The sequence below is a fragment of the Dipodomys spectabilis genome, unplaced genomic scaffold (assembly GCF_019054845.1).
Source record: "Dipodomys spectabilis isolate Male_0828 unplaced genomic scaffold, ASM1905484v1 ptg000561l, whole genome shotgun sequence".
In the NCBI taxonomy this organism is placed as follows: domain Eukaryota; kingdom Metazoa; phylum Chordata; class Mammalia; order Rodentia; family Heteromyidae; genus Dipodomys; species Dipodomys spectabilis.
The window spans coordinates 168,955-189,412 of NW_024871238.1; the positions used below are offsets into that span (position 1 = coordinate 168,955).

The 20,458-nt window shown below is 52.6% G+C and overlaps 1 protein-coding gene across 1 annotated transcript in view; it reads left to right on the plus strand.

The window, feature by feature from the left end:
- Sntg2 (syntrophin gamma 2) overlaps positions 1-20,458 on the plus strand; it is a 189,229-nt gene that overhangs the window by 131,299 nt on the left and 37,472 nt on the right. Inside the window, exons 14-15 of the mRNA XM_042670490.1 lie at positions 13,614-13,730; positions 18,072-18,143. Coding sequence (XP_042526424.1) covers positions 13,614-13,730; positions 18,072-18,143 — 189 coding nt within the window. The remainder of the gene's footprint in view (positions 1-13,613; positions 13,731-18,071; positions 18,144-20,458) is intronic.

Here is a 20,458-nt window from a genome sequence, read left to right on the forward strand (position 1 = left end):
AGTGACCTCCACTGTAACTGACAGCCAGAGGATCATCTACCACACAGAGTGACCTCCACTGTAACTGAAAGCCAGAGGATTATCGACCACACAGAGTGACCTCCACTGTAACTGACAGCCAGAGGATCATCTACCACACAGAGTGACCTCCACTGTAACTGACAGCCAGAGGATCATCTATCACAGAGTGACCTCCCCTGTAACTGACAGCCAGAGGATCATCTACCACACGGAGTGACCTCCACTGTAACTGACAGCCAGAGGATCATCTACCACACAGAGTGACCTCCCCTGTAACTGACAGCCAGAGGATCATCTACCACACAGAGTGACCTCCACTGTAACTGACAGCCAGAGGATCATCTACCACACAGAGTGACCTCCACTGTAACTGACAGCCAGAGGATCATCTACCACACAGAGTGACCTCCACTGTAACTGACAGCTAGAGGATCATCTACCACACAGAGTGACCTCCACTGTAACTGACAGCCAGAGGATCATCTACCACACAGAGTGACCTCCACTGTAACTGACAGCCAGAGGATCATCTATCACAGAGTGACCTCCACTGTAACTGACAGCCAGAGGATCATCTACCACACAGAGTGACCTCCACTGTAACTGACAGCCAGAGGATCATCTACCACACAGAGTGACCTCCACTGTAACTGACAGCCAGAGGATCATCTACCACACAGAGTGGCCTCCAGACTAACTCACAGCTAAAAGATCATGTACCATGGCTGCATCTCAAAACAAAAGAAATGTTTGCTGCTGCTGTCAGAGGAAATAATCTCAACTCAAATTCACTCAGATTCAAGAGTGCACTTTGAACTTGCTGCTCACCCTCCATCCCCCACACTGTCCTTCCTGTGCTCCTCCATCCTCCACACTGTCCTTCCTGTGCTCCTCCATCCCCCACACTGTCCTTCCTGTGCTCCTCCATCCCCCACACTGTCCTTCCTGTGCTCCTCCTCCATCCTCCACACTGTCCTTCCTGTGCTCCTCCTCCATCCTCCACACTGTCCTTCCTGTGCTCCTCCATCCCCCACACTGTCCTTCCTGTGCTCCTCCATCCCCCACACTGTCCTTCCTGTGCTCCTCCATCCCCCACACTGTCCTTCCCGTGCTCCTCCATCCTCCACACTGTCCTTCCCGTGCTCCTCCATCCCCCACACTGTCCTTCCCGTGCTCCTCCATCCCCCACACTGTCCTTCCCGTGCTCCTCCATCCCCCACACTGTCCTTCCTGTGCTCCTCCATCCCCCACACTGTCCTTCCTGTGCTCCTCCATCCCCCACACTGTCCTTCCTGTGCTCCTCCTTCCCCCACACTGTCCTTCCTGTGCTCCTCCTCCGTCCTCCACACTGTCCTTCCTGTGCTCCTCCATCCCCCACACTGTCCTTCCTGTGCTCCTCCATCCCCCACACTGTCCTTCCTGTGCTCCTCCATCCCCCACACTGTCCTTCCTGTGCTCCTCCTCCATCCCCCACACTGTCCTTCCTGTGCTCCTCCATCCCCCACACTGTCCTTCCTGTGCTCCTCCTTCCCCCACACTGTCCTTCCTGTGCTCCTCCTCCGTCCTCCAACTGTCCTTCCTGTGCTCCTCCTCCATCTTCCACACTGTCCTTCCTGTGCGCCTCCTTCCCCCACACTGTCCTTCCTGTGCTCCATCCTCCACACTGTCCTTCCTGTGCTCCTCCTCCATCCCCCACACTGTCCTTCCTGTGCTCCTCCATCCCCCACACTGTCCTTCCTGTGCTCCTCCTCCATCCCCCACACTGTCCTTCCTGTGCTCCTCCATCCCCCACACTGTCCTTCCTGTGCTCCTCCTCCATCCCCCACACTGTCCTTCCTGTGCTCCTCCTTCCCCCACACTGTCCTTCCTGTGCACCTCCTTCCCCCACACTGTCCTTCCTGTCCTCCTCCATCCTCCACACTGTCCTTCCTGTGCTCCTCCATCCTCCACACTGTCCTTCCTGTGCTCCTCCTCCATACTCCACACTGTCCTTCCTGTGCTCCTCCTCCATCCTCCACACTGTCCTTCCTGTGCTCCTCCATCCTCCACACTGTCCTTCCTATGCTCCTCCTCCATCCCCACACTGTCCTTCCTGTGCTCCTCCATCCTCCACACTGTCCTTCCTGTGCTCCTCCATCCCCCACACTGTCCTTCCTGTGCTCCTCCTCCATCCCCCACACTGTCCTTCCTGTGCTCCTCCATCCCCCACACTGTCCTTCCTGTGCTCCTCCATCCCCCACACTGTCCTTCCTGTGCTCCTCCATCCCCCACACTGTCCTTCCTGTGCTCCTCCATCCTCCACACTGTCCTTCCTGTGCTCCTCCATCCTCCACACTGTCCTTCCTGTGCTCCTCCATCCCCCACACTGTCCTTCCTGTGCTCCTCCTCCATCCCCCACACTGTCCTTCCTGTGCTCCTCCATCCCCCACACTGTCCTTCCTGTGCTCCTCCATCCCCCACACTGTCCTTCCTGTGCTCCTCCATCCCCCACACTGTCCTTCCTGTGCTCCTCCATCCCCCACACTGTCCTTCCTGTGCTCCTCCATCCCCCACACTGTCCTTCCTGTTCTCCTCCATCCTAAACACTGTCCTTCCTGTGCTCCTCCATCCTCCACACTGTACTTCCTGTGCTCCTCCTCCATCCCCCACACTGTGCTTCCTGTGCTCCTCCTCCATACCCCACACTGTCCTTCCTGTGCTCCTCCATCCCCCACACTGTCCTTCCTGTGCTCCTCCATCCCCCACACTGTCCTTCCTGTGCTCCTCCTCCATCCCCCACACTGTCCTTCCTGTGCTCCTCCATCCTCCACACTGTCCTTCCTGTGCTCCTCCATCCCCCACACTGTCCTTCCTGTGCTCCTCCATCCTCCACACTGTCCTTCCTGTGCTCCTCCTCCATCCCCACACTGTCCTTCCTGTGCTCCTCCATCCCCTACACTGTGCTTCCTGTGCTCCTCCATCCCCCACACTGTCCTTCCTGTGCTCCTCCTCCATCCCCCACACTGTCCTTCCTGTGCTCCTCCTCCATCCCCACACTGTCCTTCCTGTGCTCCTCCATCCTCCACACTGTCCTTCCTGTGCTCCTCCTCCATCCCCACACTGTCCTTCCTGTGCTCCTCCATCCTCCACCCTGTCCTTCCTGTGCTCCTCCTCCATCCCCACACTGTCCTTCCTGTGCTCCTCCATACTCCACACTGTCCTTCCTGTTATCCTCCATCCCCCACACTGTCCTTCCTGTGCTCCTCCATCCCCCACACTGTCCTTCCTGTGCTCCTCCTCCATCCCCCACACTGTCCTTCCTGTGCTCCTCCTCCATCCTCCACACTGTCCTTCCTGTGCTCCTCCATCCTCCACACTGTCCTTCCTGTGCTCCTCCTTCCCCCACACTGTCCTTCCTGTGCTCCTCCTTCCCCCACACTGTCCTTCCTGTGCTCCTCCTCCATCCCCACACTGTCCTTCCTGTGCTCCTCCATCCTCCACACTGTCCTTCCTGTGCTCCTCCTCCATCCCCACACTGTCCTTCCTGTGCTCCTCCATCCCCCACACTGTCCTTCCTGTGCTCCTCCTCCATCCCCCACACTGTCCTTCCTGTGCTCCTCCTCCATCCCCCACACTGTCCTTCCTGTGCTCCTCCTTCCCCCACACTGTCCTTCCTGTGCTCCTCCTTCCCCCACACTGTCCTTCCTGTGCTCCTCCATCCTCCACACTGTCCTTCCTGTGCTCCTCCATCCCCCACACTGTGCTTCCTGTGCTCCTCCTCCATACCCCACACTGTCCTTCCTGTGCTCCTCCATCCCCCACACTGTCCTTCCTGTGCTCCTCCATCCCCCACACTGTCCTTCCTGTGCTCCTCCTCCATACCCCACACTGTCCTTCCTGTGCTCCTCCATCCCCCACACTGTCCTTCCTGTGCTCCTCCATCCCCCACACTGTCCTTCCTGTGCTCCTCCTCCATCCCCCACACTGTCCTTCCTGTGCTCCTCCATCCTCCACACTGTCCTTCCTGTGCTCCTCCATCCCCCACACTGTCCTTCCTGTGCTCCTCCATCCCCACACTGTCCTTCCTGTGCTCCTCCATCCCCCACACTGTCCTTCCTGTGCTCCTCCATCCCCCACACTGTCCTTCCTGTGCTCCTCCTCCATCCCCCACACTGTCCTTCCTGTGCTCCTCCTCCATACCCCACACTGTCCTTCCTGTGCTCCTCCATCCCCCACCCTGTACTTCCTGTGCTCCTCCTCCATCCCCCACACTGTCCTTCCTGTGCTCCTCCATCCCCTACACTGTGCTTCCTGTGCTCCTCCATCCCCCACACTGTCCTTCCTTTGCTCCTCCTCCATCCCCCACACTGTCCTTCCTGTGCTCCTCCATCCTCCACACTGTCCTTCCTGTGCTCCTCCATCCCCCACACTGTCCTTCCTGTGCTCCTCCTCCATCCCCCACACTGTCCTTCCTGTGCTCCTCCATCCCCCACCCTGTACTTCCTGTGCTCCTCCATCCCCCACACTGTCCTTCCTGTGCTCCTCCATCCTCCACACTGTCCTTCCTGTGCTCCTCCATCCCCCACACTGTCCTTCCTGTGCTCCTCCTCCATCCTCCACACTGTCCTTCCTGTGCTCCTCCATCCCCCACACTGTGCTTCCTGTGCTCCTCGTCCATCCCCCACACTGTCCTTCCTGTGCTCCTCCATCCCCCACCCTGTCCTTCCTGTGCTCCTCCATCCCCCACCCTGTACTTCCTGTGCTCCTCCTCCATCCCCCACACTGTCCTTCCTGTGCTCCTCCATCCCCCACACTGTCCTTCCTGTGCTCCTCCATCCCCCACACTGTCCTTCCTGTGCTCCTCCTCCATCCCCCACACTGTCCTTCCTGTGCTCCTCCATCCCCCACACTGTCCTTCCTGTGCTCCTCCATCCCCCACACTGTGCTTCCTGTGCTCCTCCATCCCCCACACTGTCCTTCCTGTGCTCCTCCATCCCCCACACTGTCCTTCCTGTGCTCCTCCATCCCCCACACTGTCCTTCCTGTGCTCTTCCATCCCCCACACTGTCCTTCCTGTGCTCCTCCATCCCCCACACTGTCCTTCCTGTGCTCCTCCATCCTCCACACTGTCCTTCCTGTGCTCCTCCATCCCCCACACTGTCCTTCCTGTGCTCCTCCATCCCCCACACTGTGCTTCCTGTGCTCCTCCATCCCCCACACTGTCCTTCCTTTGCTCCTCCTCCATCCCCCACACTGTCCTTCCTGTGCTCCTCCATCCTCCACACTGTCCTTCCTGTGCTCCTCCATCCCCCACACTGTCCTTCCTGTGCTCCTCCTCCATCCCCCACACTGTCCTTCCTGTGCTACTCCATCCCCCACCCTGTACTTCCTGTGCTCCTCCTCCATCCTCCACACTGTCCTTCCTGTGCTCCTCCATCCCCCACACTGTGCTTCCTGTGCTCCTCGTCCATCCCCCACACTGTCCTTCCTGTGCTCCTCCATCCCCCACACTGTCCTTCCTGTGCTCCTCCATCCCCCACCCTGTACTTCCTGTGCTCCTCCTCCATCCCCCACACTGTCCTTCCTGTGCTCCTCCATCCCCCACACTGTCCTTCCTGTGCTCCTCCATCCCCCACACTGTGCTTCCTGTGCTCCTCCATCCTCCACACTGTCCTTCCTGTGCTCCTCCATCCTCCACACTGTCCTTCCTGTGCTCCTCCTCCATCCCCCACACTGTCCTTCCTGTGCTCCTCCATCCTCCACACTGTCCTTCCTGTGCTCCTCCATCTCCCACACTGTCCGTCCTGTGCTCCTCCTCCTTCCCCCACACTGTCCTTCCTGTGCTCCTCCTCCATCCTCCACACTGTCCTTCCTGTGCTCCTCCTCCATCCCCCACACTGTCCTTCCTGTGATCCTCCATCCCCCACACTGTCCTTCCTGTGCTCCTCCTCCATCCCCCACACTGTCCTTCCTGTGCTCCTCCTCCATCCCCCACACTGTCCTTCCTGTGCTCCTCCTCCTTCCCCCACACTGTCCTTCCTGTGCTCCTCCTCCATCCTCCACACTGTCCTTCCTGTGCTCCTCCATCCCCCACACTGTGCTTCCTGTGCTCCTCCTCCATCCTCCACACTGTCCTTCCTGTGCTCCTGGATCCCCCACACTGTCCTTCCTGTGCTCCTCCATCCCCCACACTGTACTTCCTGTGCTCCTCCATCCTCCACACTGTCCTTCCTGTGCTCCTCCTCCATCCCCCACACTGTGCTTCCTGTGCTCCTCCATCCTCCACACTGTCCTTCCTGTGCTCCTCCATCCCCCACATTGTGCTTCCTGTGCTCCTCCTCCATCCCCCACACTGTCCTTCCTGTGCTCCTCCATCCTCCACACTGTCCTTCCTGTGCTCCTCCATCCCCCACACTGTCCTTCCTGTGCTCCTCCTCCATCCCCCACACTGTCCTTCCTGTTCTCCTCCATCCCCCACACTGTCCTTCCTGTGCTCCTCCATCCTCTACACTGTCCTTCCTGTGCTCCTCCATCCCCCACACTTTCCTTCCTGTGCTCCTCCTCCATCCTCCATACTGTCCTTCCTGTGCTCCTCCATCCCCCACACTGTACTTCCTGTGCTCCTCCATCCTCCACACTGTCCTTCCTGTGCTCCTCCTCCATACCCCACACTGTCCTTCCTGTGCTCCTCCATCCCCCACACTGTCCTTCCTGTGCTCCTCCATCCCCCACACTGTCCTTCCTGTGCTCCTCCATCCCCCACACTGTCCTTCCTGTGCTCCTACATCCCCCACACTGTCCTTCCTGTGCTCCTGCATCCCCCACACTGTCCTTCCTGTGCTCTTCCATCCCCCACACTGTCCTTCCTGTGCTCCTCCATCCCCCACACTGTCCTTCCTGTGCTCCTCCATCCTCCACACTGTCCTTCCTGTGCTCCTCCATCCCCCACACTGTCCTTCCTGTGCTCCTCCATCCCCCACACTGTGCTTCCTGTGCTCCTCCATCCCCCACACTGTCCTTCCTTTGCTCCTCCTCCATCCCCCACACTGTCCTTCCTGTGCTCCTCCATCCTCCACACTGTCCTTCCTGTGCTCCTCCATCCCCCACACTGTCCTTCCTGTGCTCCTCCTCCATCCCCCACACTGTCCTTCCTGTGCTCCTCCATCCCCCACCCTGTACTTCCTGTGCTCCTCCTCCATCCTCCACACTGTCCTTCCTGTGCTCCTCCATCCCCCACACTGTGCTTCCTGTGCTCCTCGTCCATCCCCCACACTGTCCTTCCTGTGCTCCTCCATCCCCCACACTGTCCTTCCTGTGCTCCTCCATCCCCCACCCTGTACTTCCTGTGCTCCTCCTCCATCCCCCACACTGTCCTTCCTGTGCTCCTCCATCCCCCACACTGTCCTTCCTGTGCTCCTCCATCCCCCACACTGTGCTTCCTGTGCTCCTCCATCCTCCACACTGTCCTTCCTGTGCTCCTCCATCCTCCACACTGTCCTTCCTGTGCTCCTCCTCCATCCCCCACACTGTCCTTCCTGTGCTCCTCCATCCTCCACACTGTCCTTCCTGTGCTCCTCCATCTCCCACACTGTCCGTCCTGTGCTCCTCCTCCTTCCCCCACACTGTCCTTCCTGTGCTCCTCCTCCATCCTCCACACTGTCCTTCCTGTGCTCCTCCTCCATCCCCCACACTGTCCTTCCTGTGATCCTCCATCCCCCACACTGTCCTTCCTGTGCTCCTCCTCCATCCCCCACACTGTCCTTCCTGTGCTCCTCCTCCATCCCCCACACTGTCCTTCCTGTGCTCCTCCTCCTTCCCCCACACTGTCCTTCCTGTGCTCCTCCTCCATCCTCCACACTGTCCTTCCTGTGCTCCTCCATCCCCCACACTGTGCTTCCTGTGCTCCTCCTCCATCCTCCACACTGTCCTTCCTGTGCTCCTCGATCCCCCACACTGTCCTTCCTGTGCTCCTCCATCCCCCACACTGTACTTCCTGTGCTCCTCCATCCTCCACACTGTCCTTCCTGTGCTCCTCCTCCATCCCCCACACTGTGCTTCCTGTGCTCCTCCATCCTCCACACTGTCCTTCCTGTGCTCCTCCATCCCCCACATTGTGCTTCCTGTGCTCCTCCTCCATCCCCCACACTGTCCTTCCTGTGCTCCTCCATCCTCCACACTGTCCTTCCTGTGCTCCTCCATCCCCCACACTGTCCTTCCTCTGCTCCTCCATCCCCCACACTGTCCTTCCTGTGCTCCTCCTCCATCCCCCACACTGTCCTTCCTGTTCTCCTCCATCCCCCACACTGTCCTTCCTGTGCTCCTCCATCCTCTACACTGTCCTTCCTGTGCTCCTCCATCCCCCACACTTTCCTTCCTGTGCTCCTCCTCCATCCTCCATACTGTCCTTCCTGTGCTCCTCCATCCCCCACACTGTACTTCCTGTGCTCCTCCATCCTCCACACTGTCCTTCCTGTGCTCCTCCTCCATACCCCACACTGTCCTTCCTGTGCTCCTCCATCCCCCACACTGTCCTTCCTGTGCTCCTCCATCCCCCACACTGTCCTTCCTGTGCTCCTCCATCCCCCACACTGTCCTTCCTGTGCTCCTACATCCCCCACACTGTCCTTCCTGTGCTCCTGCATCCCCCACACTGTCCTTCCTGTGCTCCTCCTCCATCCCCCACACTGTCCTTCCTGTTCTCCTCCATCCCCCACACTGTCCTTCCTGTGCTCCTCCATCCCCTACACTGTCCTTCCTGTGCTCCTCCATCCCCCACACTGTCCTTCCTGTGCTCCTCCTCCATCCTCCACACTGTCCTTCCTGTGCTCCTCCATCCCCCACACTGTCCTTCCTGTGCTCCTCCTCCATCCCCCACACTGTCCTTCCTGTGCTCCTCCATCCCCCACACTGTCCTTCCTGTGCTCCTCCATCCCCCACACTGTCCTTCCTGTGCTCCTCCAACCCCCACACTGTACTTCCTGTGCTCCTCCATCCTCCACACTGTACTTCCTGTGCTCCTCCATCCCCCACACTGTACTTCCTGTGCTCACCCTCCATCCTTCCACGCTGTACTTCCTGTGGTCACCCTCAGCCCCTCTGCACTGTCCTTCCCTCTCCCTCTCTCTCTTTCACCTGTCTATAGTCATTTTGTGTCTATGAAATTTATAGCTCTGCCCTCAGCCCCTAGTGGGATTACCATAGTTGATAATTTTTCTAGTGACAGTGACAGTAAAGGCTGAGCGTTTCATGAAGGGAGAGGAGGTCATGAATCTTAGCTGTTGTGGTCAGATCTGCACTGTTTCTAGTTCCTTCATGCCTCCTGCCTTCTGCACTTGCTCCCCGGCTAGTGGCCATCTGGGAGGTGGTCTGGACATTAGGCTGTGAGGCTGCTTGCAGGAAGTAGATCATTGAGGTTCAGCTTGAAGGGAAGTTTGGACACTAACCAGCCATGGGGAGAAATGGACAGTTAATGCTCCTACGTTTTCAGATAACAATATGAGGAAATCAGGAGCAGAAGGTCTTCAGCTCAGCCCTGCTCACCACGCCACAGGCGAGGCTCAGACCCTGAGTGTGGCGTGAATCCTCACCAGACTCAGTGCCCTTAGGAGCTGTAGCAATGGACCTTGTGTTAACATACAATTGCTGAGGGGAACTCTGAACACCTTAGGACACACCCAGATATTCTGGAAACGTGGCTCTGCTGAACACATTGCTACATATACAGTGATTTTTTTCATTATTCTATAAAAATCAGTGTATGTAATTCAGTTATTCTATATCCCCTGCCTAAAATGAATCCTATAAAATAAACTATATAAATCATTATCACCATGTAGTAGTGCAGTGATCATGCGTTTAACTCATGTAAGTTTTAAACACATCAAATATCTGCTAGCTCAGGAAAGTGCCTCATTTTAACAGTGAAAATCGAGCACATCTTACAAGTTTAAGCAGCGTTTCTGCCAATATATTCCTCAGAAATTTCAGAAAGGTCAAGTCTGTTATTAGATATGTGTAAGCAATGTGTGAATTGAATTTCAAAGCCAGAGACATTCAAGGCATGGATTATATTTTAGTGGCTGTTCAGAACATTGATACTATCTGAACAACGCATACTTTGCCCCTCCTGGCTGATATATTTAAGAGGAGATTTTTCAACAACATGTATTAAATTCTCATCATTATCGTGTGAGATAAATAATTCAAGTTCTGTTTATTGGGGGAAAAGGTTCTAGTTATGCCATATGTGCCCAAGGTCACATCCAAAATAAAATGTATTATTGTAATGTCACCATCTTGTCACATTGATAACAAATGTTATCTTCTTGGATGCAAGTATATACATAGAAAAAACACAAACTCATGAGACATGAAATATTTGAGTCATGTAAAAAGCTGTATTTCTTTTCTAAGCCCTGTTAACAAAGCGTCATGACAATGACATGAAGACCACGGAAATAGAATAGAAAACTCAGGATAAACTGACACAGCTACAGCAATCTGATTTGTGACAAAGGAGCTGAAGCAACATCGTAAACTTCAAAACTATCACAAGAAGCATGAAAAAATACCTGAGGATGCCGGCTAGTGCAGTTATTTTCTGAATAGGATGCAATTGTCCAGGAAATAAAAGTAAGAATTGACAAGTTGGATTTCATCAAATTACACATTTTTACATCAAAGAAAACAATTATTAGACATTCTACAGAATAGTAATTACTATGACAATTTTTAGAACAGTAAAGAAAATCTTTCCAGCTATTCAACGGATAGAGGATTAATTTCTATATTATAGAAAGAGCTAAATAAATGAACAACAAAAGAAGTCCAGTTGATAAATGGGCAAACAAACTGAACAGAGTTCCCTAAAGAAGTACAAATGGCAAAGAAATACATTAAGAAATGTTCAGCATCCTTAACCCAAAAGGAAATGCAAATCAAATGGTATGGTACTGGGCACTGGTGGCTCACACCGGTAATCCCAGCTACTTGGGGACTAAGGTCTGAGGATCCAAGTTCAAAGGCAGCCCAAGCAGGAAAAGTCTGTGACATTCTTATCTCCCATTAATCACCAATAAGCCAGAAGTGGAGCTGTGGCTCAAGTGGTAGAGCACTAGCCTTGAGCAAAAAGCTCAGGGACACCACCCAGGCCCTGAATTCAAACCCCAGGACTGGTGCAAAAGATAATGCATTGTGAATCCAACCTACCTCATGACCATCATCATGTTCAAATGCTGCTGAGGATGTTGGGGACAGACGGACAGCTATGCACTGTTGGTGCTTATGCACCTACTGAAGCTATTGTGGAGATCAGCATGGAGACCCTGCACATTCCAAAACAGACCTGCAGAAGCCCCAGCCACACCAGCTTTTGACATAATCTGAAGGGTTTAAACCAGCACACCAGAGAGACACCTATGTGCTGTGTCTGTCCTAGCTCTATTCACCAGCTGTGCAATGAGCCGAGGGGCCTAACAGCCCATGAATGAATAAAGAAAATTTGGTACACACAATGGTGTGCTATTCAGCCATAAAGAAAAACAAAATTAGATCATTTGTAGGGAATTAGATGGAACTGGAAATCACCTTGACTGATATAAGCCAATCTTAAAAAAACTAAAAAACCAAAATATGTTTTCGCTGAGGGATATAAGACGGTGGTGATAATGGAGATGATGGAGATGGTGGGGATGATGGAGATGATGGTGATAGTGAGGATGATGGGGATGATGGAGATGATGGGGATGATGGGGATGGTGGGGATGGTAGGGATGATGGAGATGATGGGGATGATGGAGATGATGGGGATGGTAGGGATGATGGGGATGATGGAGATGATGGGGATGGTGGAGAGGGTGGAGATGATGGGGGTGGTGGGGATGGTGGAGATGATGGAGATGGTGGAGGTGATGGGGATGATGGAGATGGTAGGGATGATGGGGATGGTAGGGATGATGGAGATGGTAGGGATGATGGGGATGATGGAGATGGTAGGGATGATGGGGATGGTGGGGATGATGGAGATGGTGGAGGTGATGGGGATGATGGAGGTGATGGGATGATGGAGATGATGGGGATGATGGAGATGGTAGGGATGATGGAGATGATGGGGATGATGGGGATGATGAGGATGGTAGGAATGATGGGGATGATGGAGATGATGGGGATGGTAGGGATGGTGGGGATGATGAGGATGATGGGGATGGTAGAAATGATGGGGATGATGGGGATGATGGAGATGGTAGGGATGATGGGGATGGTAGGGATGATGAGGATGATGGAGATGGTGTGGATGATGGGGATGGTAGGGATGATGGGGATGATGGAGATGGTGGGGATGATGGAGATGGTGGAGATGATGGGGATGATGGGGATGGTAGGGATGATGGGGATGGTAGGGATGATGAGGATGATGGAGATGGTGGGGATGATGGGGATGGTAGGGATGATGAGGATGGTGGGGATGATGGAGATGGTAGGGATGGTGGGGATGCTGGAGATGGTGGAGATGATGGAGATGATGGGGATGGTAGGGATGATGGGGATGATGGAGATGATGGGGATGATGGAGATGGTGGGAATGATGGAGATGATGGGGATGGTAGGGATGATGGGGATGGTAGGGATGATGGGGATGGTAGGGATGATGAGGATGATAGGGATGATGGAGATGGTGGAAATGATGGGGATGGTGGAGATGGTGGGGATGATGGGGATGATGGGACTGGAATGTGAAACAGGAATGGCTGGGGACCAGCATGAGTGTGGGAAAGGAGATGGTCCTGGAGGCTGCCACCCCCGGTGTGTGTGGTATGTACATGTAGATGAACCCTGCCCAGCCCTGTCTCACAGTGGAGGGCAGAGGACTGGTATGGAGGGGCTGAACCTGCTCAAGGTGTACCGCGAGCACCCGAGGAACTCCTTGGTACTATAAATTTACTCAAAGGAAATTCAGAAAAGCTTTGCCTATCCAGGAGAGTCGGATGAAACAAGATGGAAACTGTGCATGAGGCAGATTGTGCACCATGGCAGCATCAGCTCCTGGAAGAGGTGGCGTTTTCAGCCCCTCTGAATTCTTCACCTCTCGGGGAGTTTTTCACTGTGCACTCGGGGAGTTGGCCAGGCCATCCAGAGAGGCCTGAAGCAGATGCTGCCTCCACTTGGCCGTAGCCATGAGCTCCCAGCGCAGCCGGGGCTCTGTGCACAGGCAAGAGCCACTACTCATGCCTGAGGACCCGGCCCGTGCCAGTGCTGCCCTGAAGCTGAACAGGTCTCTTAGTCACTAATGGGGTCTGGCGTCTGTCTTGACTAAAGTTGCTTGAATGAGGATACGTTACATGGATGGCTTCCTTGAAATTGTGTAATGATGAGATAAGAGATGGCCACTGTTGTTTAGTATACACATGCATGTCACATTCAGAGTTTAGGTCTGGCGAGAATCGTTCTTGGTATGTTTTGAACTCGTACATGGTGTGTTCAAACAGCACGGCTGTTCCCACAGTCCGGATCGGGTCTGGTCTCGGGTTACTGCTCCTTGCGTGTGGTTAAAGCACTGTCTTCTGGCGTGCCCTCCTTAAGGCTGGCCTTTAATTTTCAGAGGTTTCCCTCTGCAGGTCGTGCACATGGGGTGGGTGAGCGAGAGGCTCCAGGGAGAAGACGCCGCTCTGTCGTTCTCCTCCAAGTTCCTGGCGCTGAAGGGCTCCTCCGTCTACATTTTCCACACTCCTCCGGTAAGGACACCTTCGAGTGACTCCCAGGGCTGTTTGGAGACGAGGCCGTTGGACCCAGGTCTGAGGAGGGCAGAGAGGAGGCTGCGGCCGCCCTCACCAGACATCTGTGGCTGGCAGGACCCAGCCTAGGGTTCACAGAGGTTCCTGAGGAATTCCATTCCCGGCTTTCAGTTCACTTGTCAACTAGATATTGTAGCATGTCTCTGCATTGGTTTGGAGGTAGAGTGCTCAAGGTTGTGGGCTTACTGCATCCGTTCCCTGGTCAGAGAATCCAAAACGCAACCAAACCAAAACAGCCTTTTCCTCAGAATGCAGTGGCCGATCATGAAATTTAAAGTTATTCCCCTCATATCTTCCAGACATCTTTACAATAAATATGCCGCTTCAGTGGGGCTGGAACAGAAATGTGGGACTAAACACAAGTTCTTTTGTTTCACTTTCCAACTCCCGCACAGGGGCTGCTTCCCAAACTGGCAGACGCAGCGTGGGGATTCTGGGAAAGCTTAGTTCTTTACATCATTTTCACTTCTTTGTGAGTCTGAACACCACCAGAGCTGCAAACAGACAATAAAACTCGAAAGCTCAGGTAGCTAAAGAATCTAGACCCACGCCACACTGCATGACCACTAAACGTGACACAAAGTGTCACCTCCAGACATGAGGACAGTAACGTATGTGTTTTCTCTTCATTGATAAATAAGTAACTTGGGGTTCTTTTATGAGTGCAGAATTTGCACCATTCCCCCCTTCCCCTGATGTTCGCAGTTCACAGGGCCACTGATGACAGGAAAGGTGACTGACCGGCAGTGAATGCCACCCCCAGCCTGCAGCCGCCTCAGACTGCCTTCTGCCCCGACGCACTTTTTCTCCCCCAAGACCAGATAGAGGACACCACCCTGAGTCTAGCTGTGAGTTCCGCTTCTTATTTACAGACCAATGTTGTGCATTTGCCCACATTAGAGTTACCTACACACATACTTGTATAAGTGTGGACTGAATAAATACACTAATGTTCCTAGCATTTTTCCTAAATGTAGTTTCTATTGTGTTGCCTGAGAGAGCACTTCAGGGAAGAACTGTTTGTAGAAAGATTTTTAGTAGAATTAGGAGCCACGTCTCAGGCTCGCACACTCAGCCGAGTGGCGTTCTGCGGTGGTGGGGACACCCTAGCACCGCCACGTGTCTGGCTAGAGCAGGACAAGTACTGACGGAGGCATCTGCTTCCGAGGCCTGCGGCTCCTCCTTCCTCCTGTGCCAATCAGCACCAGAGCTCACAGGAAGACGTAGAAAGGGGTGGGCAGAAGGGTGGATAACTAGTCTCAAGGTTAGAGTCCTGTGACTGGTTTTGTCTGCGCACTCCTGGAATCTCCGCGTGGTTGTGGGACTTCTGGTGGGGTTCTGGCCCTCACCCAGTGGCTCCTGTGTGGAGAACATGAAGCAGATGCCACCCTGACCGTAAAGCAGGTGGTTCGCATGGAAGTCTTCTCAAGTGCCATGTGTTTCTTCTCCAGTGAGCTGGAAGGTTTCTTGACCTTGTATCTACCCTGCTTTTTCCAAATCTAGAATAACCCTGGAGTGAGGGGAAGTTTCCTGCGTATTATGGAGGCATCTCCGTACAGGCATCGGAGATAGAGAAGCTCTGCGGCTTTCCTCCTCTGTGCTGGGGCATGTCGGAAAATCTTCTCTAGAGCGAACATAGAAGGCAGAGGAGGGGGGGAGACAGCAAATCTCAAAAGCATTTTGGGGTTTAAACTTTCAACCAGACACAGAGCACATTCCAAGAGAAGGCAATAGACAGACTAACTCTGAATGCTTCAGAACTTCCTGCAGGTCACGGGGGGGGGGGGGGGGGGGGGGGAGAAGGGGGGGGGGGAGGCCGAGTGTACCCCATCCAGGAGCACCGTCGGCCGGGGCACAGCAGGCCCTCAGCCCCGATGGGACATCTCAGCACCAGGGCTTCTGCGTGGGGGCCTGGTGAGGCTCACTCACCAGCTCCCACGTTGGAGAAAATTTATACGATTCTAAGGTAGAAATGGCAGTTGTTTCTTAAACGAAAGTGGTCAGGCGCTGGTGGCTCACGCCTGTCATCCTAGCTACTCAGGAGGCTGAGATCTGAGGATCGCAGTTCAAAGCCAGCCCAGGCAGTTAAATCCATGAGACTTTTATCTCCAATAAAGCACTAGAAAACTGGAAGTGGCGTCACCCCACCCCTTTCAAGTACCCCGTTTCTAATGTTTTACTTTCCTGAATTTTTATTTTGCCTTTCTATGGAATTTCACTATTTAAGTTCTCTCTTGAATTTACTGTATTTAAGGTAATGCATTTGCATATACTTACATACCACCCATTGTATTTGCTTGTACATTTATAATACAAATCTAGCTTCATATAAGGAAAAGCATACATCCTTTGTCTCTGGGCCTGACTTTCATCACTTAACATAATTATTTGCAGGTCTTTCCATTTCTTTACAAATGGAACAATATTCTATATTGGATGAGTAAAATTCCATTGCGTATATACAGCATATTTTCTTGATCCATTTGTTCATTGAGGGGCATCTGGTCTGATTCCATACCTTGGCTGTGGTTAATAGTGCTGCAGTGAAGGTTGTGCTGGTGGCTTTAGTGTGGGCTGCTTTGTGGTCTTTTGGATAAATGCCCAAAAGTAATTGCTGAGTCATAGGGTAGTTCTATGTTTAGTCTTTTGAGGAACCTCCCCACTGCTTTCCAGAGTGGCTGAACAAGCTCACATTCCCACCAACAGTGAGTAGCACTCCCTTTCAGCCATATCCTCACCAGCATTTGTGTTCTTGATAATGGACATTCTGCATGGTATGAGGTGGAATCTTGCTCTTGTTTTGGTTTGTATTTCCTTTATGGCCAGAGATGTTAAGCATTTCTCCATGTATCTATTGGCCATTTTTACTTCTTCTGAGAAGACTCTCTAGCTCAAAATTAAGTTTTCTACCACTTGAGCCACAGAGCCACTTCCAGTTTTCTGGTGGTTTATTGTAGATAAGAGTCTCATGAACTTTCCTGCCTGGGCTGGCTTTGAACGGGATCCTCAGATCTCAGCCTCCTGAGTAGCTAGGATGACAGGGTGAGCCACCAGTGCCTGGCAAGGGTTTAAATTTTTAAGTGATCTGTATATTCTGGATACTTGGACTTTGTCTGATGTGTAGCTGACAAGTCTCCTGTCCTGTGAGCTGTCTGTTTGGCTTGTCGGCTATGTCCTCTGCAGGTGCAGCCTCATTTATTGTGTCTTAAGGTCTCCTCTCAGTCCAAGGATGAGTTTTACCTGATGTTTTTCTTGGCTATTTACTCGAGATGTGTGTGCCTGGAGCTCTGAGCACAAGGCTGGAATCATGGCTAGCTACTGTAGCCAGCTGTGAGTGAGACCTTTCAGGTAACTTATTAATAAATGGCTCATTCTTAGCACCTGGCTCTGAGCTCGTTTTGATTTTTCTTTACGCCCTTAATTTTATTTTCTTTAACTTTTTATGTCATCTGCCTTGGGCTAGCCTATGTTGGGCTGCTGGTGAGGAGCACCAATTGATGGCCACATGATGAGATCATGGTTTAAAGACGTGATGGGGTAAACTGGATTAATTATACTGGTTGGAAAAAAGGTATAAGATTGAGAATAAAATTAAAATTTATTACATTGTTGAATACTGTAGATATTTCTGCATGGACTATTTTAGCTTAGAGTTCTCTTTGTGAATGCAGAATTGTAAGCTATAGCGTGTCATTTAAAATTAGAGGGTTTTCATCATCATTGTGGTGGACTGTAATAAGTCAGGATTAATTATGAAATATTAACTATAAATATTAATCCAACTGATTTTGGATTTTTAATCCAAATAATTAGTTAGTTGATAAGTATTTCACTCATTTCTGAAACAGAATTGAACAGTAAATTTAGTCCTAAAGGCCAGTGGCTGCCACACAGCATTTCTCTCCGTTGTCCCGACCCGCACATACAATCAACCCCTTTCACAGAAAGCGTGTCTTAAACTCTCTACACTTAGCCTGTAATTGATCCTTAACCTAGGGAGGGTCTAAAATGACTCCTACTATTACACCTGACCGCGAAACAGGTCAGTTCCAGCTTGCCTGTTCTTGTCTGGTGACACATAGCCGCATGCCAACAGTGCACACGCATTCATGGCCCACGTGGAGCTCAGTTACGCCGGTGCCTGTGGACACCTACCATATCATGTGGCGGTTTGGAGGCCCCACAGTGTCCCACAGTGGTGTCATCCTTGTGTAAGACGTGCGTGCTCTCAGGCTGGTGTTCCCTGCCTCCCACCACCTGTCTGTTTTGTGTTTCTTGCAGGTGAGCACACTGGACTGGGCACGAGCAGAAAGAGTCTACAGCCTCTGTGAGGTGCTCTTCAAAGTTCACAAGGTGGGCGCCTTGGACACTGAGACACCTTGGGTGCCAGAGCGAGAGGGCTTGGTCACTGGGGTCAGCTGAAATAGTAAAATAATAGACCCTTTCCTGCATGCATCCTGCTGTGCGAGTCAAGAAGGCTGCTGTGCTGGGGTTCACTGGCGGATGCATGGAGGTGTTCCTCTGTGTCACTGCGGCAGGTGAGCGCGTGTGTGTGTGTGCGTGTGTGTGTCACAGACTGGTGAACCTGCATGTGTCACAGGCAGCTAGAGTGTGTGAATGCGTGTGCAAGTGTACTTTTGAAGGACTTGTGTTTTAGTGTTTCTGATTCATGTGACATATTTGGGGGAATTTTGATTTTGGTGTGGCTATTGGTATCTTTATTGTGGCTTCTGCTATTGGAGATATTTCCAAGCACAAGTACAAATCTGCCTTAAATCCTTTTTTGTGTAAGCCTTAACTGGACTGACAAAGGTAATCGTTAAAGAACTCTGACCCCTGTCAGAGGGACAGACTCACTGAGCAGTGAGGGGCAAAGTTTTACACAGGGTGGTTGAGAGCTTTCAGGACAGCCTGCTCTGAGGGCAGGGTTGCAGGGAAGATCCCCCCTGCGAGGATCTCAGACTCTGCAGCTCCTAGCAGGCGCTCCGCCTGTGTGCTTCACCGTGTGGCAGGGCTCTGGTAGGAGGAATGCCAGGGCTGCCCAAGAGAGGATGAGCGGCACCCTGTGCGTCTGGGCAGGGCACAGACCGCAGGTGAGGCCGCAGCCCCGCATGCACACAGGTGCACAGACAGCCGTTGGGAGCGCAGAGCACGTTGTGCTGAGTGCGTGTTCCTGAGAGAGCTAGCAGACCTCCAGGTTCGTAGAGATGTTCACAGCCCTAAACTGAACAAAGACTGAAGTGGCCACATGGCATGGAAGCGTGCGGAAGGAGACGACCTCTCCTTAGCACTGGGTGAACTACGCTGCTTGTGCCCCTCCCCAGGAAGGACAGGCATGCTCCAGGATGCAGAATGCAGCCCGTTCATCTCCCGAGACCCCACAGCATTCCGAAGCCAAAGCCCAATTCACGGAAAACTCCAAAAGCAAGCTCTAGCATCCAGCCCTCTGTGTCACCGAGTAACCATTATTGTCACAGGGGGGAGGAATCGCGAGAGCACCAAGGAGGCCCTAGACCAAAGTCTCACAGGGCAGATGCTAAGTCCTGCACCTCTGTCCAGCACCCAGCACACGCTGTTGGGATGTGAGCGGCCCTGCCTCCCTGCCCTGCCGTTTCCAGCCCCATGGCCTTTCCGCGGCTGGCTGCACTCACTAGAATGCACTCCGTAGAGGTTCAGATCCCTAGAACCTCCAGGAAGATTCCATGGAAGCTTCTAGCTGGCCTTTGGGCCCGCCTGGCCTGTCTCCGACGCTGACCAGAGCTGGCTGCCTGTCTTTCTCAGGACAGGATGGACAGATGTTTAGACAAGGGTTGCACTTCTCCAGCCACTTCTGCTAGTCCACTGAGGCAGGATCACACCCCAGGTCAGCTCCCTGACCTCTGCCTCGTGAGAGATGGGTCTGCCTGGCAGCTAGACACCACCGTTCCCTGATAGCAGAGCAGTGCAATGATGAACGAACCTCTTTTCCTCCTTTTTATGGGAGAAAATAAAATCCGAGGAGGATATTACGTACATAAAGTTTAAGTGCAAGACTTAGCTGAGAATTTGATTGCAAACAGCCATCAACCAAAAGTTGGGAGTCCCTAGCTGGGCATCGTGAGCAACTGCACAGGATCATTTTGTAGCTGCATTGCCAGGAATCTGGTGATCTGAGACTAAGCATCAGTTCTCACCCAAATGGCTCAGGACAGCCGTATAAAGACAGCGGATCCCTGTTGAAGAAGATAATTGAACTTCTGCGGGCTGAGGGTGGATTCCCTGCCAAGCTGTCGTTTAAAGCCATGCAGTCATTTGATTTTGGCTCCATTTCATAGTTTTAAGAGTTGAGGCTTAGAAGTAAATTGCCCAATGTTATGCAGCTACAGGTAGCAAAGAAGGCTCTCAAATCTTTTTTGTCTAACCTCTTTAATATATTTATATACTTATGTGTGAGTGTATCACTTTCCAACAACAACTAGTGATAAGAAAGAAAATGATCTGCCGCTTAGAGTGTCTGGCCCGATAAACGCCCGTGAGAGTTCTTCCCTCATTATCTGTCTTTGACATTTAAGCTCAATACATTCAAATTTTTCTGCAAAGCAAGGCCAATGACTAATACGTTATTCTTAGTTTATGAGGTTTAATCCTCTTATGAATAGTTTCATGGTATCATTTTCTGGCTTGAAGGA